The sequence below is a fragment of the Pezoporus occidentalis genome, unplaced genomic scaffold (assembly GCF_034315485.1).
Source record: "Pezoporus occidentalis ecotype Australia unplaced genomic scaffold, CSIRO_AGI_Poc_V1 ctg86, whole genome shotgun sequence".
NCBI lineage: Eukaryota > Metazoa > Chordata > Aves > Psittaciformes > Psittacidae > Pezoporus > Pezoporus occidentalis.
The window spans coordinates 7,403,953-7,430,776 of NW_026916220.1; the positions used below are offsets into that span (position 1 = coordinate 7,403,953).

Sequence of the window (26,824 nt, forward strand, 5' to 3'; positions counted from 1 at the left end):
TTTTTTTTTTCTCTTTGATCGGGACTAGGGTTGCAACATATAAGGTGCAAAAAATTATCAATAGGGAGTTTTTAATTACATGTAGAATGTGCAGGAAATACCCACATGGAAATTTTGTTTTATGTAAATGTTTTCCTGAAAGTTCTGAAAAACACATTGTTATTTCTGCATCAGTCCTGGTTTTCTTCTATGATGTTGGATCTAAGTATTTTTTCAAAGTAGAGGTTGTGCATGACACTGCAGCTTGAAACCTGAGGGAAAAAAAAAACATTGCAGAAAATACAAATAATTTTCCCTGTTATTTCTTTTATTGGTAAATACTACAAAAGTAAAATGCTCTGTACAAGATCAGTAATAGTTATGCTTCACTTTGCATGAAAAAAGTGAACTGTTCTCATATTAAAAAAATATAAAGAAGTTAATCAGTTCTCTATTGGGAAATGAAAATTTTCTAACACATAAAGTACATTTGCTTTTATTGTAAGACTATTTTATTATAAGACATTTATAGTATAAAGCAATTCTGACTCAAAAGGATGCTTGTCCTCCTTAGGTGTTTTCCTTCCCTGTCATAAATTGCTGTTTAAATAGGGATGTTATATTACCATTAATCTTATTATACACTTCATTTAAGATAATGTGTATGACAGCCTGCCAGGTAATCCTTATTCAAGGAAAAAACTCCTGTTATGTTTGGCAGCGATAGGCCTACAAGACAACTAGAGTGCAAGCAGGCTAAAGTTTCACGTTTCAATCCAGCAATGGGCCTCAGTAAAATATTGTGATGATTTTACACTCATTGCGCAGTATTTCTTTTTAATTTCTACAAGTTTATAAAATTCAGAAGTTAATTTCTAAAATTTTAACTAACTGTTGCAAAAGAGGAATAGTATTAAAAACTGTGACTTCTAAAAACCTGAAAGAACTACTTTTAAGAGTCTGTTGCCATAGTGGTGAGTGAATGAGTTCAGCATCTAGTTTTCCATGCGGCCTGTGGACATCTTTCATTGTTGGTCCCCTGGGGCAGGAAGGAAGTGCCTGGATTCAGTTCTTGGTGTTCTGTAAAGCTTCTATGAGAGCTTTGTTGTACTCTGTGACCAGCTTTCTCACGTTCTTCATTATTGGCTGGTAGTCACTCTCCTGACTTTTTGTTGCTATGACTGATTAAAAGAATTAAGGAAACAAGCTGCCAGTATAAATATTAGGATAATTAGGGACCATAAGGAAACCACAATACAGTAAGTTTCCTTCTGTGAAAACTGTCAAGGGGTGCAAATAATGGAAAAACCTCAAACTGGGTCTAAAAGATTTACACCAATTTACTAGCTGCAATCTCATGCCAAGCATTGTAAAAGAATAAAAAAAGAGTACATGCCTGAGTCAGTTTTATTTTCATGTATATAGGCAATAGGTCGCTTGTGGAAGCCTCTTCTCATTGTAACACTGCAAAGAAAATCATTTCAAGTCATAGAATCTCAGAAAGCTTAGGGTTGGAAAGGGCCTTAAGATCATCTAGGTCCAACCCCTGTGCCATGGGCAGGGACACCTCCCACTGAACCATGTCACCCAAGGCTCTGTCCAACATGGCCTTGAACACTCCCAGGAATGGAGCATTCACAACCTCCATGGGCAACCCATTCCAGTGCCTCACCACCCTCACAGTAAAGAACTTCTTCCTTATATCCAATCTAAACTTCTCCTGTTTAAGTTTTAACCTGTTACCCCTTGTCCTATCACTACAGTCCCTAATGAAGAGTCCCTCCCCAGCATCCTTATAGGACCCTTTCAGATACTGGAAGGCTGCTATGAGGTCTCCACGCAGCCTTCTCTTCTCCAGGCTGAACAGCCCCAACTTTCTTGGCCTGTCTTCGTACAGGAGGGGCTCCAAGCCCCAAACTTTGTGGCCCTTCTCTGGACTTATTCCAACAGTTCCATGTCCTTTTTATGTTGAGGACACCAGAACTGCACACAATACTCCAAGTGAGGTCTCAGGAGAGCAGAGTAGAGGGGCAGGATCACCTCCTTCTACCTGCTGGTCATGCTCCTTTTGATGCAGCCCAGGACACGGTTGCCCTTCTGGGCTGCAAGCACACGCTGGCAGCTCATGTTCAGTTTCTCATAGACCAGCACCACCAAGCCCTTCTCCACAGGGTGAAGTCACTCAGCTATTTACAGCCATAGATTCAGTTGTGTCACTTACTCTGCAAAGGGGTTCACATTTGGATAGGCAATACACTGTAGCAAGTAAGGAGGTGCTTTTAATATAAACCTTTTTTTTCTTGGTTTGTTTTAGTTTTTTTGTGTTAGAAAATATAGGCTCTAAGATTCTTGCCTTAGTAAGATATTCCTGTAGAGTCTTCTTCATAGATGAGGTGCTAACTACCTTACATTGTCCAAGATTTTTTTCTTATTTTTTTCACAGCACTTATCAGATATGAGAAGTGGGATATTTGGAATATGAAAAAGATAATGCCATACGCATATCCTGTACTATTATTGTTATTTCCCTGATGACCAGGCTGATACCGAGTTGCCCGAAATATATTCTTGTGCCATTTGCTGAGACATGTAGTGATGTACACTGTTCAACACCCAACACTTGATGGTGTGGTCTAGTTTTGCTGTTGCTTTTACCAACTACATTTATACTGTAAAAATCATATAACTGTGGGTTATATGCACCTTTGAGATTATAGATTTTTTGTTACCTGAATCATTTTAAAGAAGTTAATGTATTGCAGTGAATTTGAAGTCCCTAAAATATAAAATAAAAGTGTAACTATACCCTACTCAGATCTCTTCAGTAACTACGGAGAATAATACAAGATGAGAACCATCAATTCTAATTAAAAATAATTCAGTGCTTTTGCTAATTTCAAAAACTACCTTATGAAAAACAAGCTTTTGCTGATGGTTTAGAAGGTCTTATATGCCTCATCACTGGAAGTGTTAAAGGCCAGGCTGGACAGGGCTTTGAGCAACCTAGCAGAAGGTTGGTCTAGTGGAAGGAAGGGGGTTGGAATTAGATGATCTTTAAGGTTCATTCCAACCCAAACTGTTCTATGATTCTATGATTAATGGAATGCAAGTTTTCAATAAGCAACGCATAATGAGAAAGCTACAGTGCACTTCCCCCACCCCAGCCGATTTTGCAGCAAAAGCACCTCTTGTTGTATCTTACAATATTTGTCTAATTTTCCCCTCTAATATGCAATTCCTCTTTTATTTGATAAGAAATAGAGTAAATGCTCAGAATTTTTTTGTTTACTTTTTCATAACTGATGTCATGGTGTTATAAGATTGCAAATTACCACGTAAAGTCACCATACTACACAGATTTTCCAACAATGCTACACTTGCTGCGTGATTTCAGATAACACTGGACAGATGATAGGATGATATTTGTATGAAAGTTAATGCAAGACTGATCTAACAGGAAAACTCCAGACTGCAAGACCAATCTCTTGCTTTAGAATTGTTTCAGATAACACATGAAAGTTTTGCTATATACAATATCTATCAGCTAAACAGACATTTGCAAGGCATCTCCTTTCCCCTCCTCCCCTGTCTTCTGCTGCCAATTCCATCCTGTCTTATTCTGCTGGAGGAAACAGACTTCTTCCTCAATTAATACACTGCATGAATTTTACTGTATTTCTTAAAGAAAAGGATACATTCCTTCATCATAAAGTTATTTTGCTCATGGTGTTGCCACTTCCTCTCCAAATTTATAAGCTGAAAACATAAAATGAACAAAAAAATGAAAACTATTATTATTACATACGTACTTTATACAAAGAATCTTATATATGAACACCCTGTACCCTATCACCTGATAAGATCAAAGCTATTTCACAAAAAAAAAAACAAAAAAACACAGAAATGAGAAACAATAGCAAAATTGTTTTAAAACTGCCAATGATTAACCTATATATAATTTAGCACTTCATACTTCTATTTATATAAAAGCACTGCATTTACCTGCAGTTGTAGGTGGAAAAAAAGTCAGCTGACAATTCAAGACTTGTCGTATAAGGAAATGTGTAAGCAAGTGAGAAGTAAAAAGGTAAACACTGCAGAGAGATACTAATTCTCATTATAGTTCATATCATTTAAATGATCTCTTTTTAAAATCAGTAAGATCTAAAATCACCAAAGATACAATATTTCCTGACACTGTCTTGGACTTTCAGCTATACAGAAGAAACTTCCTTACTTCCATAGTTTAGTTTCCTGTCTGATGCCAGAAGCTGTGATAAGAACAGAGCTGCAGCAAGAAGATTGTAGGAGTGTGGGTTAAGTGCTGGCACTTCTTCAATACTTTCAGCATCAACAGGAAACTAATGCGGACATTATATCGATGGCTGCTTCCTTACAGTACAATTTTATATTTGTTTTTCTGATACTACTGTTCAAGGTTCTGCATTTCAAGATACGCAGATGTTATTTTTAAATGCAAAACCTGAAAATCATTCTGAGACTAAACTTTCAGTGGAAACTAAGGTAATAAATTAGTAAAATATAGTAAGATTTTACTTAAAAGCTTATTTTTAAGCTAGAAGTTGATACGAAAATAATTCCTGTATTATACAAAAATCTTTCAGTGAGGAATAAGTTACCTAGTGTATTTGTTCACTGAAACATGCCAGTCATTTATTTCCAAGATATGGTATTTCTGATCAAATATAATATTTATTGCTGTCTTTGTAGACACTGCTACATGCAGTACAGCCAGTATAGTAGCCTGTCTGATATATATAAAAGGAAATATTCAGTGCATTTTTGTAGTAACTCCTTGAAGGCCACAGCTCATACAGTCGACTGCTTACAAAACTGCCCAAACCCTCAAGAGATGCAAATGCTATTTGTACTTCAAAATGCTTGATGAATGTCAACTAGTCAGCCATTTTATATTTATGCACCCTCATGACTTTTGCTCTCATGACATAAAAAGCAAAGAAACAAATCCTTTTTGCACCCATTGAAATAGAACTGCCACAGCTTAATGAACTAAAGAAATGCTGTACATTATAACGCTATTTCATACAAAATTTTTGCATCATTATGCATATCTTAACACTGTCTGGGTATCCAGGTCTGATTTGCATAACCTCTAGGAATAAGAATCTGATTTTAGCATAAAACATAAACAATAACTGAAGTCTTGCGGACTTTGGCATGTAGCTTTGGGGATTTATCACTTTAGAGTTAGCCCACAATAATCATATGCTATGAATCCATACATATACCTCCTCATTTAGAGCTATGCCCTCTCATCTGCTCCATAAAACTCACTCCAGAAGAAAGTTAAATTAAACATGTACAAATATCTCTTTCAACTTTTAACTGAATCAGAAAAAAATAACAGTTCTAAAGACAAAGACTTCAACATCCTGAAACAATTAAAATCTGTGAAATGAAGAGAAAATAATCAATTTCCATTTTTTCAGCTTATTTTGATGTTGTCCATTTTCTTTCTGTGCATTCAAACCTATATACCATTAAAGCTTTGTTGCCAAAATGACAGTGATTTTGGGGTGTTTATAATGGAAGAAAAAAAGCTGCTTAAGATTTTACAAACATCATCTTTCCTGATTCACTTTGGAAATGTAAAAGTAAATACACTCATATACCAAAGTTCCTTGGGTTTAAGAAGTCTCATCAAACCCTAAAAATTCAGTGTTCTGCAAGGAGCAGAAGGATTGGGAAAACTGAAATGGAATTAATGTTACAAGTTGCAAGAAAAAGCTTACTGACACAATAACTTTAAAAGCAAAACCAGTGACTCTTTTTTCTTGTAATTTCTTAAGCTGGTCCTCAAAACTCCTCAAGCAGAGGAAAGGCAAAAGGGGAAGAGTTCTGAGCAAGATTAATACAAACAGTTCAAGATTCACCCAATTTTTAAGCTCAGAGAGACCTCTGCTAGTGACTTTGAAATCTCAAGCTTATGAGCAATTTATTGGCAAGATACTAACTTTTGTTTGAAAACAGAAAACAGGGCTACACATTTACAGCACATAATTTTGAACTCCCTGAGAAGGGATAAATGGATTCTGTCAATACAATGCTTCATGTGCATGAGAAAACTGAAACTACAATGGAAACAACTGAAGAGATAGTATGTAGCTTGATCTATACCTGAGAATGTGTCTCATTCTCTTGCAGCTCTCTCTTTACTGTCTCATACTCTGTATTCAAGTGTTCCATTATTTTCTTGAAAGCATGGGTTTGTTTTGTTAATTTTTCTTTGTCATCATGGAGTCTCTAGTTGGGAAAAAAAGAAAACATAAACCAGTTAACGGATGAGTTAATTTGCTTTGGGTTAAAGACAAATGAGTCTAGTTTAGCTTTCAAGATGCTACTTTTTCTTCCTTTCAGAACACAATCATAAGCTTAAAGAGCACATAATGCTTTTCTCTAGCATGCAGGTTCTATCCTAAAAACATTATTCAATGGCTGTAACCAAGTTGGAGGCTTGTAGCACTAGCAGGAAAGCTAATGTTAAGAATTTGTAGGAAATTTATCACCTGCAAAGCAGGAAGTGCTTTAGATGGAGTCTGTCTTAGAGAAAATACATGCAGAATAATTTTTCTTTAGTGTTTTGATTCCATGATTGCTAAATTCAAACTTATGGATGGACATAAGTTACAGCAGAAAAGTTTAGATGAATCACTAAATGAGAAATTTTGTAAAAAGAAATTATCAAAAGGTAACCAGTTGATAGCCTGCTACAAATACCTAGTCATATATATAAGCAGAAAAGCATCTGGATTCATTTGCCCTGGAGTGCAAGCCCCATTTTCAGGCATCAGTCAGGATCCCCAATCATAGACCTGGATTCCCCTCCATTAGGTGCTCAAAAGCACAAAAAGTCTGCATATGAAAGGATTCATTCTTTTCATTACCTGTTTCTTCTCTTCTCCTGATGCTTTCAGAGCTGGCAAATTATTATAGACCTTCAAATCCATTTTTGTTTGTTCTATTTTGTCTTGAAGAGAAGCTAGTTCATCAACCATCTTGCCCTCCAAGAGTTCCATCTTCTGTAGGTCCATCTGCAGTTTCTGGCTTTCTAGATCACAAGTACACAATCAATTAACACAGCATTTTATTTCATGATACACTGTCTACCATATAAAGATTTATTCTATATCTAAGCAACACAAACAGCTCCTGCTTATCTTTCTGATTTTGATATGCATGGGAGTGTTAATGTGAAAGGAAAAAAAATGATCTTCAAAATCATCCCGTAAGCCAGACTCCTATATTACAATTAGTGTATTATACTCAGCAAGTGAAGAGTATTGAAAAAGTGATTTTCTGCATGCAGTGTGGTATTTCTAATGTTGTTTACAGCAACAAGGCTGTGAACGGTGGCGATGCTTAAGCAGTGGTGATACCTTACAAAAAGTTGACTGCAATAATGCAGACAAACTTATTTATTTATTTGTTATTTACGTTGGTTTTATTCATTTTGCTTGTTTATCATAAGAGAGTTCTATGACAGTAAATAGCCAAATTTGCTTTAAGAATTCACTCTGTACAGGAACATATCCACAGAATAAGTACTGTCATAGCTTATAAAATGAGCATGTGCTGCAATATACAGTGTTTACTTCTGACAATCCATTAAAAACAAACAAAAGAGATATAGATAATTAAAGGAGTTAGAAATATGGATGCTTATATGAAAAGAAATGGAAATACTGAAACTGTTCAGTCATGAGATGCTCAAGAAAGGGCACAACAAAGATACACTAAAAAAAAATACACTTTGATTCAGTTCAAGTTTTACCCAGTTTTGGGGTAAGTTATCCACCCCGAGTGTGGAAGAACTAGATGTGGCTAGACGGGTTTTCTGACCTGTAGCCTTGTCATTGTCTTTTCTTCATTTTCCTGAACACTTAAACATATGGGTACACAACCTTACGCTTCAGAGCAGTGTCCAACTCAGAAGAATGACACAAATAATGCAGGGTTTTTCCTGTATTCTAAAATTTTAGGCAAAGTGGGCTACTGGGAGGAACGGACACCACAAAGGAACTTCTATCAAAATAGACTGCATATTTTGCTCACAGACTTAGGTTTATGCTGATCTCCTGGAAAAAGGGTAGGATTTCTTTCCTCCAACTTTACCAAGGCAGTATAGATCTTTACGGCAGTAGGGAGTGGACATGCATATGTAATAGAGGGTGAGTTCATTTTTCCAAAAACTGTGGGTATGATTTCCTTAGTGAAATTATCTTGGAAAATCTCATGTGATCAAAACTCTGTCATAGCAAGCTTTTGATACTCATTTCTTCTCTTATGTATTTATGCCATATACTATTTTTTAGAGTGAAATATTTGCTTTAATTAGCATTTCTGGCTTATTACAGAGTGCTTTGATGATTTCTTGAGGAACTTCAAAATAACAAGACAAGTCAAGACTTTTGTGTAGAGTATGAATCCACCTTAAAGCACTTAAGAAAACACCTTCCCCGTGTCTAAAGTATTTTGTAGCTGCCTATAGCTTCACTTTGAAGCTCCTGCTATTGTCAGTGTCAGATCCTAAACCACAATTGTACAGACCACAGCTCTGCTTCTTTTGTTCCTTATTTTGTTTCTGCCACTGTGGTTTAAAGACAGACAAATGCTTAAGGACCTTAATAAGTCAAGAATTTAACATTAAAACCAGTAAAAAAAAAATTATAAAATAAAAATAATTCATATTGGAGAGAAATAGCAGAAAACAACTTCTGATTTTCTTATGCATTTATTTAGGCATAATAACAGTATTTTCACTCTCCATATAGCTGTTCTGATATATTTACTTTTTATTTTAAAATTATACATAGTTGACTAATTGGGATTTTTTTTTTACATGTGAAGAGTCATAACAATATAAATGGCAAAATGCCAGAAAGGATTCTTATGACTGTTTTACCTATATACTGGTAAAAACTATGTTGAGACAGCAATGGGCTATTCCTATCCATTCATGTTTTCTGGTGAAAAGGGAAGAAACTGGAAGGAGTGAATTTTATCCTTATCCAGCAACAGCCTAAATGAAAAAAAAACCTCAAAACTAAAAAAATTTGAAACTTCTCTACGGGAAGAGACAGGAAGAGGATGCAGCCCAGTTCCTTCTGATACACCATGAAGCTGCAGTGTCTAGCAAGCAGTGTGTACACAGTAGCAAACTCCCAGACCAAACTACAGTGACCCAGGGAAATGCTTTTGGGAAACTATGCTATCAGCAGTTTTGTTTACTCTTCATGGTTTCCTTTTCTTTTTTCCTTTTTTTTTTTTTCTTTTCTTAAGGGTTCTGCTGGTAGACATTTTTACAGCAATGTAATTTGTTTAAACACAACAAAAGAATCCTGAAGATGACTATGCTATAATTCAAGGGTTAGGAAGAATCTAAACTGTGCAAATTGAATATTCATTGTATATTTTCAAGAATCTTATATTGCTTAATATAGTATTTGCGACTCCTTGCTTTCAGGAGTTTACTTAAGAGTCATATAAATGTCCTACTGAAAATTATGTATTGTAACTTCCTTTCAACATGTCTCTATAGTGATATGTGCTTCCAGAATATCCTTATATTGTAAAATAATAAGAAACAATGCTTAAATGAAAGAATAAAAAGTCAGATTTGAACTTGCAATGTATGGCCCAGCTTTTAAACTATGCTAGAATGGCAAAAGGAGTACTTGCAGACAAGCAAATACTACATGTTAAAACACACAACAGAAAAATCTATTTCTGTAACACGGTGTGTATAACAACTTACTTGCACATAACTACTTTGAAGTTACAACACAGGCTCCTACTTTGAAAATTACTACCAAGTAGAGCATGTAATAGCCTTCTATCAAAATGATTTATGGTTCTTAATTCCTGCCCCTTCTTTTTAGCCAAACAAGGAAAGGCTTGCTGAACCAATAATGATATTGGCGAAGACTTAGAATTATGAGAACAATTCCACTGTAAACAATGAAAAAAAGAACTAAATAGATACTTGCCATGGAAATGAAAGAACAATACTGTAAGTTTTTTTAAATTACAGGCAAGATTCCACAGATTCTTACACTTACCTACTTCAGTAGTTCCAAAATGAAGTAAAAGTTAATATCCACTCTGCAAATCAAAGCCTGATAATTTGAGAGCTATTCACTATTGTTGGAAATTATTCTTTCATGGTACATTCCCTTTTCGAAAAGCACAAAACCATAACTAAGTGATTCTGAGAACTGCATTTACAAATAATACATGGTTAGATAACTGAAGGAAGTCTCTACTTCAATTTATTAAACACTATTTTAAGACAATGAAAACTGCTTATATTCAAGGTGAATATTAATAAAGTCAAACTTCTAGATCAAAGAACTTTGTACCCCTTTATTAAAATACATATATTTAATGTATATCTGTGCAAAGAAGCATCATAATAGCAAGCTAAATACTCCTAAGGAATATAAAGAACTTGTAACCCACAAGAGTTTGAATTTATGAACTTGCCACTGTATTTTGGTATTTGGAGATCACTGATCTTGTACTTATGACTAATATAACAACTCAGGCAATTTTAATTTTTTTAAGGAATTAATTTGAAAATTAATTGGTGATCTTACCTGTAATCAGATTCTTAGCAGTGCTCTGTGATTTCTGCATTTCATTTGATTTAAAAGTGAGGTCTTCCTGCATAATCTTCAGTTCTTGATTGGTAACAGATGAAATTTGTTTCATACGATTCACATTCTGTGTGTTACCAATAAAAATAATGAGAATATGATGCATTTTTGAAACAACAAATGGTAACTGGACTAGTAAAAAACTCTCCTGTCTCTGTACATTGTCTGTTATGGGGCTTTTCTTCTGCAAAGACTGAAAATACTGGAAATACTCTGAAGTGACTTAAATGTGACCAATTTTCATTCTGCCAACTTTTGATAAAAGATATACTGACAGGCCAGTGAAGATGAAACAAAAATTCAACAAGTATATGCCATAAAAATGCAACAAAGGTATACTGTGTTGCCATTATTAATCTCTACTAAACTGTCATTGCCTAAAATATACCTATGGAATACCATACTGAAAAAGTTTTAGAAGACAAAAAAGTGGTGATATAATCAAACTATTACTCAGATGAAAGATTTCTGTAAGATAAAAAAAAAAAATCTATGGGAATTAAAAATGTTGCAAGAACAAACATTTTGAAAGTGCAAAAAAAAATAGCAGACTGCAAATGGGAACAATTTCTAAAGTGTTTACATTAAATATTACACAGCAGGGTATTGGAACACTGCCAATTACTTAACAGTAGTGACAGAATACCCATGAACTGATATTTGCAGACCTTACATAAACAAAATATTGCAGTAGTTTTATTTGCAATATTCTGAAATGTTTACAATGAATGGAATAAAGTTGATTATAGCAGTGATGATGAGTTACAGAAATTATGCACATCTTTCTTTTACTCTGGTGGCAAGTGTTACCTAATATACAAAAGTCTCTTCCCAGAAATAAAGTTAAATTAATCAAATATGCCTTGGTTTTGGTTTTTTGTGGACTTGCTTTGTTTTTTTAACTACAGCTGTACATGATTTAGTGTTTAATTCTCTTACGAGATTGCAATGCAGATATTGGATGGATAATACATAAAAACTATCACCCTTCTTAAACCAAACATGCTCCTGTTCTGTCCTTTTAAATTCCTAGCTTACCACGGGAAGAGAAAAATAGGCTTACCCTGCTTGAGTGCTCCAGGAGTGCAACAATGTTGGCTTCTATTTGGGCTTTTCGTTCCAACTCCTGATTCTTCACCTCTTCAAAAGTCTCAAAAAAATCTAGAGATCAACAAACACTATAAAGAAAGCTGCTGCTGTGTGGGTATAGCATAAGCCCTTGTAGTTTCCAGCCAAAACTTTCTAAGCTCTACAGTTTCAGACAGGTTACTTTAAGATAAATTATTTAGTTAAGACACAGGTGATAGAGTCCTTGAAATATGTCAACTTCCGGGTTAGAATGAAAAAGAGGACAATTTTTGCAGAGACGCATGTTTGACAGATTAATGATACGATGTAATCACCTTCTTGGATACTGTTTAGGTGAGGGTTGCTACCCAATGCATAAGGAGTTTCATCACGATAATTTCTGACAGCTTTTTAAATGCTTGTCCCAGCAGCTGTTGGTCTTAATTCTTCTGAGGGCTACCAAAATGGGCTACTATATAAAGGGAACAGGTACTTCACTAGGGACTTGATTATCTCTAATGGGGTGGACTAAATGCCAAACATTGCTAAGGACCTGAGACCAATATTCACCTGGTATCTTTTTCTTTACGTATGACGTCCCTTTGCTACCTCGTTAATTTATGTTCATTCTAGTAAGTGTCCAACTGAATCTGGTAAGACACTTGTAATGGTGGTATACCCTCTGTATGTGTGTCCTGGGCATACTACAATGTACTTCTGATGACAGACATATTGAAAAAAGGGTGCTGGCCACATCACATGAAAGTTATAGGTCTATCAAGACGCCATCCAGGGCTGTAAGTTATGATCGTCCCTCTTTCGGGTCTCCTCCTAAAACATGGCTTACATACACAGAAGCCCTCAGTAAATATAAGAGTTTGCAAACTTTCTAGCTAGATGAAAAAGAGAAGTGCTTGTTTGAGCAAGAAGGATTAGATAATAGCAAATTCAAGAATGAGGAAAGATTATAAGAGGATCTACTTAATGGAAATACTGACAAATCCTGAAGGGATGAAGACTGACTAGAGAATTCTGGATTTCAGAGCATCCACGGGTTTTAATAAACATCTGATTTTAAAATTCTTTACTAATAAAACATTCCTGGATAAGAAAACTACTGTAATATCTGACATCATCTGCAACACTGCCCATGAAAGAGTTAACAGAGGTGCTTCACAGAGTACAGCTTCTAAAACTTGTAAAGTGGAAAATCTGCACTATTGGAGCCAGTGGACAATACTAAGACACTACAAAGACTATCTCTGAGGCAGAGATTTCAGGATCAAAGATACTAGGAATTCTCAGAAGTTGAATTATGTGCATTAGAAAACACATCTGTAATATGCACAGCTGATTACTAAAAATGACCAGTTCTGATGCAGATTCAGTTGGCTTGGAAAGTTGAAATAAAGTCTTGGTCCAGCTGATGCTGACTAGTAGCTGTAGAGAACAGTACTTGTCAAAAATGTAAAAAGGTATACCTTTTCCCAACACTGCTGTGAACTAGTAACCAGGAACAGAGTTAAAACCAAAGTGTAAAAGCTTGCAATTGAAAGAGGCTAGTCACTTCCCAAGTGCTGAATAAGACCATTGTCAGGCCTGTTTCTCCAGTACCCAGGCTACAAATGAAGCTATTTTCTGTGATGTTCTTTTCTTTCGGAATGAATTTGTCTTGTTCGATCTTAAAGATAGGACAACTATACTTTAATAAGAGGGACAACAGTGTCAGCTCCAAAAAGAGCTCCTTTCTCAAAGGGCACTTACTGAGTATTTCATACCATCTGTTGTGAAATACAGACAGGAATATCTCAGCACAACAGAACTAAGGGAAAGGTAGTAAAGAAGCAATAGTACTGAAATTTTTATTTAATGTTTTGTGTTTAAAACATTTGAGCTCTTCTTTTTTTTTTGTTTAAATAATTATGTAGGCAGTTTTTACAAAGGGAATCATACAAACAACCTACCTCAAAACTTTCAGTAACATTTAACTATTTAGTGCTCTAGTGGTGAGAAAGGCTTCATTAATGTCTGCCTCTTCTGGGGGACTGAGCCACTTCTTTTTACATAACAGATGATGCCATGGACTTTGATGCATCTTAGCAAACAGGTCTTAAATAAGTTGGCTGGAATATCTTGATAAGCCTATTTATTTACTTCAAAGGAAGCTGCAGACAATGAGGATATTGAATCTTCCAAAACACGTAGGTAGGTAAGGCAGAGGAGTGAAATAAAAGTGCCTTCATGAAAGAAAAGCATTCTCACATATTCGTGAGAACAAAACTAAAATACTTTACATCCACAAATATATAATTCTGTAAAACTGAGCCTGAGTGGAATTAAGACCTAAGAATCATACCTATATGTCTTGACTAGTGTTTTTAACCTTTGGCATTTTGGACCTTTTTAACTGTTTGTTTTATTGTTTGGTTTTTGGGGTTGTTTTTTTTCAAACCTCCTTTGAATTTATTTAGAAACATCAACAAGGTCCATACTTACATCTCATCTCATCGTTTTTCTGCAAGCAACTCTCCATTTTATCACAGCTGTCTGACTGACCTTGTTTGTCTTGTGGAAGAAAGCTTTAGTAGCATTTATTTTGAATAAACAGATATGAGAAGCCTTAATTTTAAAGAATTATATGATGTCTATGCTTTTCCATTTTTAACTTCTGCTTTTAATCAGACCTGAACAGCTGGCTGCATATGTCTTTTATTTAAATTAATTTAAAAATTCATTTCAGTCTTGTTTTCATACAATAAAGCTGTATTCCTAAGACCTTTAATGTTTGATGAAAAGCCTTGAATGATGCTCCAAATGTTTGTAACTGTCCTATAAGTCCTAAGATAGCAATTATCTTGTCTTGAGGCAGATCACAGAAATTTTATGCAAAGATCAGGGCACTGGTTCTTTCCAGCTCTAAATTAATACAAGGAAATCTGTATTTTGCTGGAATTAGGCCTAATTGAAGTATATTAGACAACTTACTGTCCATGCTTTCTTCCCTCTTCTTCAGCTCTTTGTATCTCCAATTTTCTTCTCCTGAAAGGGATGTAACATGGATTTAACTTTATTTGTCTCAGTCCTGGATTCCTTTAGGAAGGCAAAATGTCAGTTTTAAAAATTCAGATTCTACATGCCTAGAAACTACAGGACTCACACCATGTCATTTAATGTAATCACTTCAAATGACTATGCCATACATATTTTTATATTAAGAAAAATAGATTAATAAATCATTCTCAATGCAGTTTTTAGAACCTTTTAGAGGCTAGCATTTTTTTATCAATAAAAGTGGGATAAATACTTGCTTTGAACAAAGGAACAAGATTTTTCTGATGTCAGGTGAATTTCAAGAGAAGATAAATGTTTTTGTATATATGGGCACCAAAATACTGACTACAAATAACTCTTAATTAAACTGCATTATTAAAGTGCGAGATCTGATATGTCACAAATTTCAAGAAGATTACACAATTCAGCCTCCAGGAATAATTTAAATTTCAAAGAGCTAGATTTTTAATTGTTTGAGTTTTTGTCATTGATAAATTGTCAGCATAATCTTGTAACTTTAAAGAATATAAGGAAAAATAATGAAGTGGACACAGATATAACTGAGCAAGCAAATCTCTCTAGGTCTTTTTACTGGCATACCCCATGCTTTCCTTTCTATCTCATATATACAAACAATAAGAACACCCATGGGTCCCTAGGGGACTGTGACTCTGCTTTGACTTCCTTGCAGCTGTGGCTTTATTCGTTGCTGGACTCTCTCTTTCATTTTGCAAGGCAAGTCCCCAACACTAAATAACTCAGTCTGTTCTACTCTTAAAAAGTCTAGTTATTGTGAACCATGAAACAGAGAGCTACATGATCTGCCAAGTATTTAAAGAAAAAAAAACAAACCCACAACCTTTAAAATTTACAGATAAGTTTTTGTTAAAATACAACATTATTACATTAATGTCTTAGCCTCTCATGCAATTTCTGAAGTGTTAAGTCTATTCCATTATGAATTAATGTTGATTTTGATTGATCAGTTACCGGATCACAGAATCACACGATAGTTTGGCACCCTCAAACATCATCTAGTCCAACCCCCCTGCAATGAGCAGGGACATCTTCAACTAGATCAGGTTGCCCAGAACCACATCCAGGCTGGCCTTGAATGTCTTCAGGGATGGCACATCCACCACCTCTCTGAGCAACCCGTGCCAGTATTTTACCACCCTCATTGTAAAGAATTTCTTCCTGACATCCAGCCTGAATCTCCCCTCTTTTAGTTTAAAACCATCACCTCTCATCCTGTTGCAAGGGACTCTACTAAAGTCTCTCCCCATCTTTTTATAGGCCCCTTTTAAATACCAAAAGGCCACTAATATGGTTTCCCTGGAGTTTTCTTTAGGCTGAACAACCTCAACTCTATCAGCCTTTCCTCATGGGAGAGGTGTTCTGGCCCTCTGATAATTTTTGTTAATGCTAACTGCTAATATATGGAACATATAAATGAGTGATTTTTTTTCCTTATTTAGATTTTCTTAAGTGAAAACTAAAAATAGTTATTTCTATTAATGGTCTTTTTATTTTGGTTTTCCTGCTTAAAAATGTTCCTAGCACTGAAATGTTTACCCTGAAACATTCAAAAAATCCTTAGTTGTAATTATTTTACTGGCTATTTTACCTTAAATTTAACTGAAAAACTTAAAGAGCTCAAGCTTTGGGAATGCTTTGTAATAAACAGTTTAAATACTGAGACAGTATTTAAGTTGGCTGAAGTAAGTTGATTGGGGATGGTGGGAGGGAGGGAGGACAGGAACCTCAAAGACACACCAAAGTGCTGATTTAGAGCAGAAGTATGAATGGCTCTCTGGGATTCTTTCTCTACTCACTAGAGAAAACGACACTGGGAGTCCGGATTTCTGTGTCTTAAAGCAACTCCTTATGAATAACTTCTTTATCTCCTCTATGTTATATCAATAGGTACAATTCCCTCTCTTATACCACAAGTTAACTATATTTTTGAATATCCTGTCTGTTCCTGATTGTTGAAAGAAAGCATGGGCTTTCTCCTACATATGCTTTTAACACTTCTTCAACAGAAGTCTTTTCCTAAAATAAAGACATGCAGTCCAGCAATGAATGATAGTGTCTGTAAAAGTTATTATAAAATGCAAAAAAGCAACTCACTTCTTACCTTCTGCATTTCTCCAAACATACAAAAAAAAAGAGTTGCAAGCCAAACAAAAAGGAAGAATTAAAGCAGAATAGTAAAGTTGGCAACGACATTATCTGGAAATAGCTAGTAAGACAGTCTTAATGAATTATTTGCACAGAAATAATGAAATATCTGGAGAAACATGAGATATTTTGTGACGCAAAAGATGAGAAACAGATGTATCTAACATTTGTATAGGATCAATTTTAGAAATATTTCTTCACCTTCCAAAAAATTACAGCTAAGTTTTATCCTGATTACCTGAGAAAAAGTATAAAGCAAAAAAGACACAAACGCATTAAGTCAACTGTCCTACAGAATTTAAATAACTTGTTAAAAAATTTTCCAGAATGTATGTATATATTTATGCAACTCCTATCTAATCAAGATTCCTTATAATTATAAGAAGGTTTTCCATGGGATCAATTACCATTTTAAGGAGAATTTTCCACAGCTATTGAGGGCCTGCACTCAACTGTGGTTACATCAGAACCATATGTGCAATGCTAGGACAAATCCCATCCTAAACTAGCCCAATGTACTATAGCAGGTGTCTGCTGGAGGCTAAGTTTCTAAGGAAATACTATTTCTAAGCTCTGTACTATTTCTACAAACTCTTGTAAAAATCAACACAAGGACTTTGAAAGACAGATAAAAACAGTACCAAATTCTGTCTACTTTATACATTATTATTAAACATCCTCAATTCCACATTTGCTGACAGTACATCAGATCATATAAAAGGTCAAATAAAAGCTGTTCTAAAGCTGAGCTGGTTCTGCAATGCTGCCATCAAGAGAAACTCCTATTCCTCAAGTAGTCCTAAAAATAAAACCAGGACAGAAAACCAGACAGCTGTACTATTATTTTATATGGTATTTTTACTACTTAATATAAACTTGATGAACCGCCCACTAAAGGTGGGTACTCCCCATTTCTCATATCTGGAACAAGTGTGCACCCCTGAACAGAAAACCTTCTTCTAATGGTCAATAATAGACATTTGGTTAAGCCTAAAAGTTGCAAGCAGCTAATGTCCATAACAATATGTGTTATAATACAGATGCAGCTCTGCATAGGCTGCTAAAACTCTAGCCATATTACCTTCATAATTCTCCAGGTCCGTATCAAGTCGTTGAATGACCTTTTTAAAGTGGTTTGTTTTTTCTTTTACTTCTGCCAGCCTGAAAATGGATAACGAAATCCATGGTTAAAAATGTGCTGTAAAATACTTGCTTTTTTACACAAAAGTGGAGAGAAAAATCAAGAATAAAAATAGCAAACCTAAGTTTATGAAAACAAAAAATATATCAGGATTTCTGTTATTATAAAAGATTTACATAAACCACCTGTCACGTAAGTCCCCATATCTATTAAATGGAAGTACTGCTACTGTTTATTGTAATTTTTCTTTTTTGAGTCCTCAGGAGTTTTAACTTACTCAACTGGTCCCTCTGTTGTCTGCTATACCACTTTGCAGAGGTACAACGTAATTCATAAAATGCAGCCAGGAGCTGTATTCCTGAAAATTACTCATGTGTTCACTAAAATCCATTCAGATATTGCCAAGTAAACCAAAATATTACATAATCACCCTAAAAAAACTTTGTAAATTCTCAAATATAATTCTCCGACAGTGTTTCTTTTTAAAAAAAACTCTTAACTTGCATTATTATCCACTCAAAGGTGTTAATGTATTAAAAATTAATGAATGATTACAGTTGGGAGTACTGCTTTAAAGAATTTAAAATTGTTTCTAGGAGATTTCAGGAATTATTTCATTGTTTCTGTAAAGGGCAAGAGATCACAAGAGCAAGATTCACAAAAACATTGTACTGTTTTCACTCCTACCTGGCAATATGTTACTATTTATTGTAACATCTTCCAGAGTTCCTAGCAAATCTTCAGAAAGGTTGAATACCCAAGAACCAAGAAGCAATTCCCCGTTACTCTTAGGAATGGAATTTTCTGTAAGCAACTTTGTAACTTTTAGGTTTTAAGAACACATAACAAATAAACTCTTCAAAATGTTACTACAGCATAATATAAGCTCAACTTCATAGATGTCCCAGATGAGTAGCTGTTATGGATGAATGTCTTCTTCAGCATTAAATAAGTTTATGACAATGCTATTACCCATTATATTACCAATTGCTGAAGTGAGTAGCTCCACAGAGGATGCCTCCAACACCTGAGAGGGGGGTAGCTCAGCGTCCAGGAGCCTTAATTCAGAGCGGCGAGAGCCACCGAGGAAGCCTCAAGTCCTCAACAAGACTTGCCCAGGAGCCGGCAGCTCAGCTGACGCGACAGCTGACTCACAGGGGGCGGAGCCTAAGCAGCGGCACCAGCCCTGGGTGGGTAAAAACCTGCCCCAGGGAGCGCGAGTGACCGGGTCAGGTTGAGGCAGTTTGTGCAGCAGTTCCAGCGGGATGGTGAGCACTTGCCATATGAGCAGGGCCCGGTCTGGAAGCTCTGCTCTGGCTGCCAGGGCGGTGGCCAGCGTAGGCACCCAGAGAGAGCCGATGAGAGGGGAGGCTGCAGTGCAGAGCTCGGGGTGTAGGGAGTGCCTGCACTGGTCTGGTGAGGGGAGGGTGCACAATGGGCAGGGCTGCACTCGGTGCTCCCTGGTGGAGGTCCTCCTGCAGCAGGTGGCTGAGCTGCGGGATGCTGTTAATAGGCTGCGAGATGTCAGGGAAGCTGAGAGGAAGCAGGAATGCTTGCTCCTGGCCCAAACTGTGCAGGGGCCTCAAGCTTCCCCTCTAGCTCATGAAGGAAAGAAGGAGGCCGTTAACCCGGGGAGCTGGGAAACAGTAACAAAAAAAAATAAAAACAAAAACCAACAAAAAAAGGAGGCAGAGAACAATTAAAAGCAAGGGGCTTCCTCCTAAATCTGTTGTCCCCACCCAGAACTGCTTTGCTGTCCTGCAGGGGGCTAATGAGGAAACAAACTCACACCAGAAACAACCGGCTGATGAACGGGTAAGATCACTACTGGTGCTGCCCGGAAAAAGAGGCGGGTCATAATAGTAGGGAACTCTACTTTGAAAGGCACAGAGGCACCCATCTGTCAGCCTGACCCGGTCTCAAGGGAGGTGTGCTGCCTACTAGGGGCACGGATTGGGGATGTTGCAGAGAGGCTGCCTGCTCTAGTAAGTCCCACTGACTATTACCCACTTCTAGTGATACATGTGGGTGCTAGGGATACAGACAGCAGTACCCTAGAGAACATAAAGAAGGACTACGGCGCCCGGGGAGAGGTGTTTAGGGGCTCTGGAGCTCAGATTGTCTTTTTGTCAATTCTCCAGGATACAGGGGAGGACCTAAGAAAAGCTAGGAGGATTGGCCAGGTTAATAAATGGTTAAAAGGGTTGTGCCATAGTCAGGGGTCTGGTTATCTTGAACATGGGATTCAATTTAGGAGGCCAGGTCTACTGGGGGCTGGTGGAGCTGCTCGTTTCATAGGAGGCTTGCCAGGCTGGTCACAGAAGCTTTAAACTAGATGTGCTGGGGGAGGGGGGCATCATTCCACCCCAGCACTGCCAGTCAGTTGCCAGCACCTATAATAAATGCTTGGAGCAATGTAGAGATATTCCAGCTGCTCCAGCCAATGACCCAGCCTCATCTGGAGCTTGGCTCAGGTGCCTCTATACAAACGCCTGTAGCATGGAGAACAAACAAGAGGAATTAAGAGATGTGTGTGCATCTTTGGGGGTATGATATAATAGGCATCACAGAAACATGGTGGGATGGCTCCTATGACTGGAGTGTTGGAATGGAAGGTTACAGGCTCCTTAGAAAAGACAAGCCTAGCAGGCGGGGAGAGGGAGTTGCTATTTATGTTAGGGATAGACTGAAGACTATGTAACTCTGTCTGGGGACAGGTGAGCAGTTAATAGAGAGTTTGTGGGTCAGGATTAAAGGGAGCACAGAGATGAGAGACATTATTGTGGGGATCTGTTACAGACCACCTGATCAAGAGGAATCTGTGGATGAAGCACTCTATAGACAGATAGGAAAAGCCTCACGCTCACAGGCCCTTGCTCTCATGGGGGACTTCAACCACCCTGGTATCTGTTGGAGGGATGGTACAGCCTGGCACAAGCAATCCAGGAGGTTCCCCGACTGTGTAGAAGACAACTTCCTTCTGCAAGTAATAGAAGAGCTGACAAGGAGAGGTGCCATGCTTGACAGGAGGTTCCCCGACTGTGTGGAAGACAACTTCCTTCTGCAAGTAATAGAAGAGCCAACAAGGAGAGGTGCCATGCTTGACCTTGTGCACACCAACAGGGAAGGGCTGGTTGGAAGTGCGACGCTCCAGGGCAGCCTTGGATGCAGCGATCGTGAGATGGTTGAATTCGAGATCCTCAGGACAGTGAGAAAAGCGTGCAGCAAGCTCACTGCCCTGGACATCAAAAGAGCAGACTTTGGCCTCTTCAGGAAGCTGCTCAGTAAGGTTCCATGGGATATAGCCCTAGAGGGCAGGGGGGGCCAAGACTCTTGGTTGATATTCAAGGATCACCTACTACAAGTTCAGGAGTGTTGCATCCCAACTAGAAGGAAGTGCAGCAGGAGGGCCAGGAGACCTCCTTGGGTGGATAAGGAGATGCTGAAGAAAATTTGAAGGAAAAAAAGAGGCTTATAAAAGGTGGAAGCAAGGACAGGTGGCCTGGGAAGAATACAGGGATGTTGTGCGGGAAGCTAGGGACCAGGTTAGGAAAGCTAAGGCCCAGTTAGAATTAAACTTGGCTAGGGATGTGTAAGATAACAGGAAGGGATTCTATAGGTACATTGCAAATAAAAGACAGACTAAGGACAACGTGGGCCCTCTCTGGAAGCTATCAGGAGAACTGGCTACACTGGATTTGGAGAAGGCTGAGGTTCTGAATGACTTTTTTGCCTTGGCCTTCACTAGCAAATGCTCTGACCACACCACTCAAGTCTTGGAATGCAGATGCAGGGACTGTGAGAATGAAGACCTTGGGCCCACACAACATCCTTGTCTCTAAATTGGAAAGACATCAGTTTGATAGGTGGACCACTCGGTGGATAAAGAACTGGCTGGATGGCTGCATGCAGAGTTGTGGTCAATGGCTCAGTGTCCAGCTGGAGACCAGTAACAAGTGGTGTCCCTCAGGGATCGGTGTTGGGATTGGTGTTGTTCAACATCTTTGTCGCTGACATGGACAGTGGGATTGAGTGCGCCCTCAGCAAGTTTGCTGATGACACCAAGCTGTGTGGTTTGGTTGATCCACTGGAGGGAAGGAATGCCATCCAGAGGGACCCTGACACGCTTGTGAGGTGGGCTGATGCCAACCTTATGAAGTTTAACCATGCCAAATGCAAGGTCCTACACCTGGGTTGGAGCAATCCCAGGTACAGCTACAGGTTGGGCAGAGAAGAGATTCAGAGCAGCCCTGCAGAGAAGGACTTGGAGTGCCGGTCGATGAGAAAATGAACATGAGCCAGCAGCGTGCGCTCACAGCCCAGAAAAGCAACCATATCCTGGGCTGCATCAAAAGCAGCATGACCAGCAGGTAGAAGGTGGTGATCCTGACCCTCTACTCTGCTCTTGTCAGACCTCACTTGGAGTATTGTGTGCAGTTCTGGTGTCCTCAACATAAAAAGGACAAGGAACACAGTTGGAACAAGTCCAGAGGATGGCCATGAGAATGATCAGGGGACTGGAGCACCTCCCATATGAAGACAGGCTGAGAAAGTTGGGGCTGTTCAACCTGGAGAAGAGACAGCTGCGTGGAGACCTCATAGCAGCCTTCCAGTATCTGAACGGGGCCTATAGGAATGCTGGGGAGGAACTCTTCATCAGGGACTGTAGTGGCAGGACAAGGGGTAACGGGTTCAAACTTAAACAGGGGAGGTTTAGATTGGAGATAAGGAAGAAGTTCTTTACTGTGAGGGTGGTGAGGAACTGGAATGGGTTGCCGAGGGAGATTGCGAATGCTCCATTCCTGGGAGTGTTCAAGGCCAGGTTGGACGAGGCCTTGGGTGGCATGGTTTAGTGTGAGGTGTCCCGGCCCATAGCAGGGGGCTTGGACCTAGATTATCTTAAGGTCCTTTCTAACCCTAACTATTCTATGATTCTATGATTCTACGATTTTACAATTTATATTCTTAAGGCATGTTCATAACGATAGGAGGTATCTTACTATACAGAAATAGGTGTCCTACCACCACAGAAGCTGTTTAGCTGAAATAGAAGAGTATTTTCTATTCTCTGTGGAAGGTTAACATTAGCAGAGGCTGGAAAATGTGGTGATGTTCTAAAAGTCCATAGAAACATACAATGGAATTCAGCTATGTGTCTTTAGGCTCTAAATGTAATTTGTAGCAACAGTATAATGGGATTACTCACTGTCTGTCCATACTCGCTATTTCTTGACTGTCATCCTTAACCTATAAAAAATTGGAACAATTTTAACATATGAAACAAAATCTACAAATGAAAAAAGGAAAACAAAAAAAGAGATTTCTTAATTCAGTACACAGGGAATAGAGACTCAATATATGAAATCACAAACATGCTGCCACACTGTCCAACAATGACTCCTCACTGAATAGAAGTGATACGATTTAAGCGTTACTTCTTCCAAACTTTCTCCTGCTTTCTAAGTACATAATGAAAAATCAGGCACACCAGTGTCATTCAGTCCTATAATCTGTACAGTATATATGGGAAGTTACACAACACAGCATAGATGCTTGGAAACTAATTAAATTGCTCCTGGATTAGTGTATCTGCTTAGTACCCCACAAGGATACTGTCTGGAATTATGTTATGGAAGTGTTCAGTAGGATCAATTTTCCCATAACAACATGACTGATGACTGTGCCAATTTTGTTCTGTCTGAACCTGAAACATCCCATCCAGCCCATTCATTGTTTTTAATTTCAGATGGTTTCTGCTGCTTAAAGAACAAATAAAGGCAAGATTCAAACCAAAGTATTTTAAAATATTATCATCCCTTAAAATACTGACTCAGAGAATATTTTACACGATATCATTTTATATTCTTGCCTGTTTTAGTAACCTTTCTCTTTCCTCCTGTGGAGATTCCATATTCTTATCCTCAGCAATCATTTGGTCTCGACGTTCCTCAAGCTCATGGAGCTTTTCGTACATCTGCACAGCCTCCTTTTTCACCTGGGAGTGTTCTATTTCCTGTTGGGAAAAGCAAACACCTACTAGCTATTTTCAGATGTCAAGAGAGCATTGCAGAAATTATGCTTTAGTTAAGCAGCACTTACCTATACATTGAAACTGAAGCTTATTTATTATAAACAGTACAGAGACAGTCTAAACAATAAACTTTATTATCCATATTCTCAATATGGTATTTTTGGAATGGAATTACTCAGTCAGCTACTTCTTCTTTATGTAAGCCTATCCTCAAGCCAATTTTCTGAGTAGGTTAACTACCTCATCATTTATAGGGGATTACAAACCATATACAGTTTTCAAAAGGACTGGAAAAATGTCTAGTAGTTTCTGAAATTTATACTTTCTGAATATATATACATGACTGTATGTTTCAGCTGACAGACCCTTTTATCCATGGAAGACCCAGTACAAGAAAATTATACTCCACCTAGCAATATGGCAGTGTATTAGAAGTGTTTATGTATGCATGTGGGATAAAAAATATTTTGGCGAGTACCACTTTGTGTTTCAAGTACCAGTTGCTTTTAAAATGGAACGTGGAAGAAGAAAATCATTCTCACACAACCTGAAAGCTGAAAATACATTGAAAAACCAGGTCTCACAAATCCTTAAGAAGGATGTGAATGATAATGTCATGTTTATCTTTACAGAGCAACTCCAAATTAATCAAAAGTCACACACCTCGCTATTGCCATAAAAATTTAATGCTTGGCTTCCACAGAAACAATTTTTACCCAAAACATAGAAATTTCCACCCATAATTTCTGCATTATTTTTTACACTAGAGTTTAGCAAAGACTGGTACAGAGACCACTTGTTATCATACATACAGCTCTTAGAGCCTCCTCCTTTATATTTAGTGCATCCAATTCCTGCTGCTGAACAACCAATTCCTAAAAAGAAAAAAAAAAAATTGCAAAATTCACATAAAAATTGCTACTTGGTAACATTTTTGTTCTGAAACTTATTATTAATAAAATACTGTAAAACATCTTATTGCTGCTCTAAAAATTTTAAAAGACTGTGTCCAGCTTCTCCAAGTGACTCAGATACAATATCCACCTACTTTCAGCATCCAGCTTTTTCAATAAACTGTTAGTATTATTTGCAGTTAGACTATGATGAAAAACGTGTGTACCCTTTTACCACTATTTTGTGTAAAATTTAGTACTGAGGGTGGAATTTGTCATTTCTGCATTAGAAGTTTAAAACTAGATTTTAAAATCTGAACTAGCCACCTCAGTTTCTTTACAGTCCAGAAAGAGACAGGCCCTAATCGATGATTTAGCTCATCCTAAGATACCTGGAAGCACAGGCTTCAAAAAATGCCTATCACTGTATACACTATACAGAGGAACTTTCTAAGACTGTGTGCCTGAAGCTAGATGATCCCAAAGAACCTAGAAATCTTACTGCTTTTGCTAATACAATTCGTGAAGTCAGAAAAATTTTACAAAGCCCAGTTCATTTTTCTGATATACTGAGATGTACAAGAATAACAAAAAAAAAGATTCACTTTCGCACAGAAGAAAACTTTCTACAGAAGTGAACTACAACAATTGGTGAGGTTGTTCTTCCCTTTTGCTTGCTTTTTACACATGATGAAACATTTAAGCACTACAGTAACTTTTAAAATCAGTCCCCAAATTTAAAAGGAAAATAATGAGCATCATTTGTTTTCTATAAAAGATATACAAAAAGACAAAGTATTTTGTTTTAGTCAATTGCTCTATTTATTTTTAAGGCAATTCTACAATTAACTAAGATACCAGCAAACTTTTTTATTGCATTACTCTGTTCTTAAGCTCTTTAATAATTTGTACCCGGAACCAATAGAGCCAGGCTGAGAAACATTTTATGTAAGTACAAGACCAACCAACCTGAGAGAGTTTTTCATTTGCAGCCTTCATCTCCATATATTTAGCTTGATTTTCCTTTGACATGTCTTTTATTATGTCTTCTGCTACAACCTTTTCACGTTCAATATCTTCTTCTACAGTCTGAATTAACTTTTCTGTGCTGTAAAAATAGATTGGAGTTGTAACTTTTACTAGTTGATGTGTGTTTTAAGAACCTATTTCAGACTCTGGTATTCCTCCAGCTTCACTGACAGCTTGCTCTAGAAGCAGTAGCGCTGGACTAGATGATTTCAGAAGCCCATTCCAACATCAGCTCTACTCTGCTTCTATGAATTTTTCAGTGCTCACTTACCCTGAAATTATGCATCATATTTCAAGCCTAAGGGCATTCTTGGCTGCAGTCATTGATCTGATAACTGTTGGTTAGCCAGTTTAAAACTTTTTGCATCTTGCAACTTGGGAAGAGTTAATGAAAAATAGAAGGAAAAAAAAAAAAGTGGACTGTATCAAAAGCAGTGTGACCAGCAGGTCGAAGGAGGCGATTCTGCCCCTCTACTCTACTCTGCTCTCGTGAAACCCACTTGGAGTACTGTGTGCAGTTCTGGTGTCCTCAACATAAGAAGGACATGGAGCTGTTGGAGCAAGTCCAGAGGACGGCCATGAGGATGATCAGGGGCTGGAGCACCTCCCGTATGAAGACAGGCTGACAAAGTTGGAGCTGTTCAGCCTGAAGAAGAGAAGGCTGCGTGGAGACCTCATAGCAGCCTTCCAGTATCTGAAAGGGGCCTATAGGGATGCTGGAGAAGGACTCTTCATCAGGGATTGTAGCGAT

The 26,824-nt window shown here is 37.6% G+C and overlaps 1 protein-coding gene across 1 annotated transcript in view; it reads right to left on the minus strand.

Moving 5' to 3' along the window:
• Positions 1–459: 459 nt before the first annotated feature.
• The window catches only part of IFT74 (intraflagellar transport 74), a 41,135-nt gene continuing 14,770 nt past the window's right edge, over positions 460–26,824 (minus strand). Inside the window, exons 8-19 of the mRNA XM_062604413.1 lie at positions 26,014–26,152; positions 24,964–25,026; positions 23,990–24,133; positions 23,327–23,367; positions 18,061–18,140; positions 14,730–14,783; positions 11,740–11,837; positions 10,617–10,743; positions 6,906–7,069; positions 6,139–6,264; positions 3,675–3,735; positions 460–1,160 (exon numbers count right to left, since the gene is read on the minus strand). Of these exons, the coding sequence (XP_062460397.1) occupies positions 1,045–1,160; positions 3,675–3,735; positions 6,139–6,264; positions 6,906–7,069; positions 10,617–10,743; positions 11,740–11,837; positions 14,730–14,783; positions 18,061–18,140; positions 23,327–23,367; positions 23,990–24,133; positions 24,964–25,026; positions 26,014–26,152 (1,213 nt within the window). The 3' untranslated portion in view covers positions 460–1,044. The remainder of the gene's footprint in view (positions 1,161–3,674; positions 3,736–6,138; positions 6,265–6,905; positions 7,070–10,616; positions 10,744–11,739; positions 11,838–14,729; positions 14,784–18,060; positions 18,141–23,326; positions 23,368–23,989; positions 24,134–24,963; positions 25,027–26,013; positions 26,153–26,824) is intronic.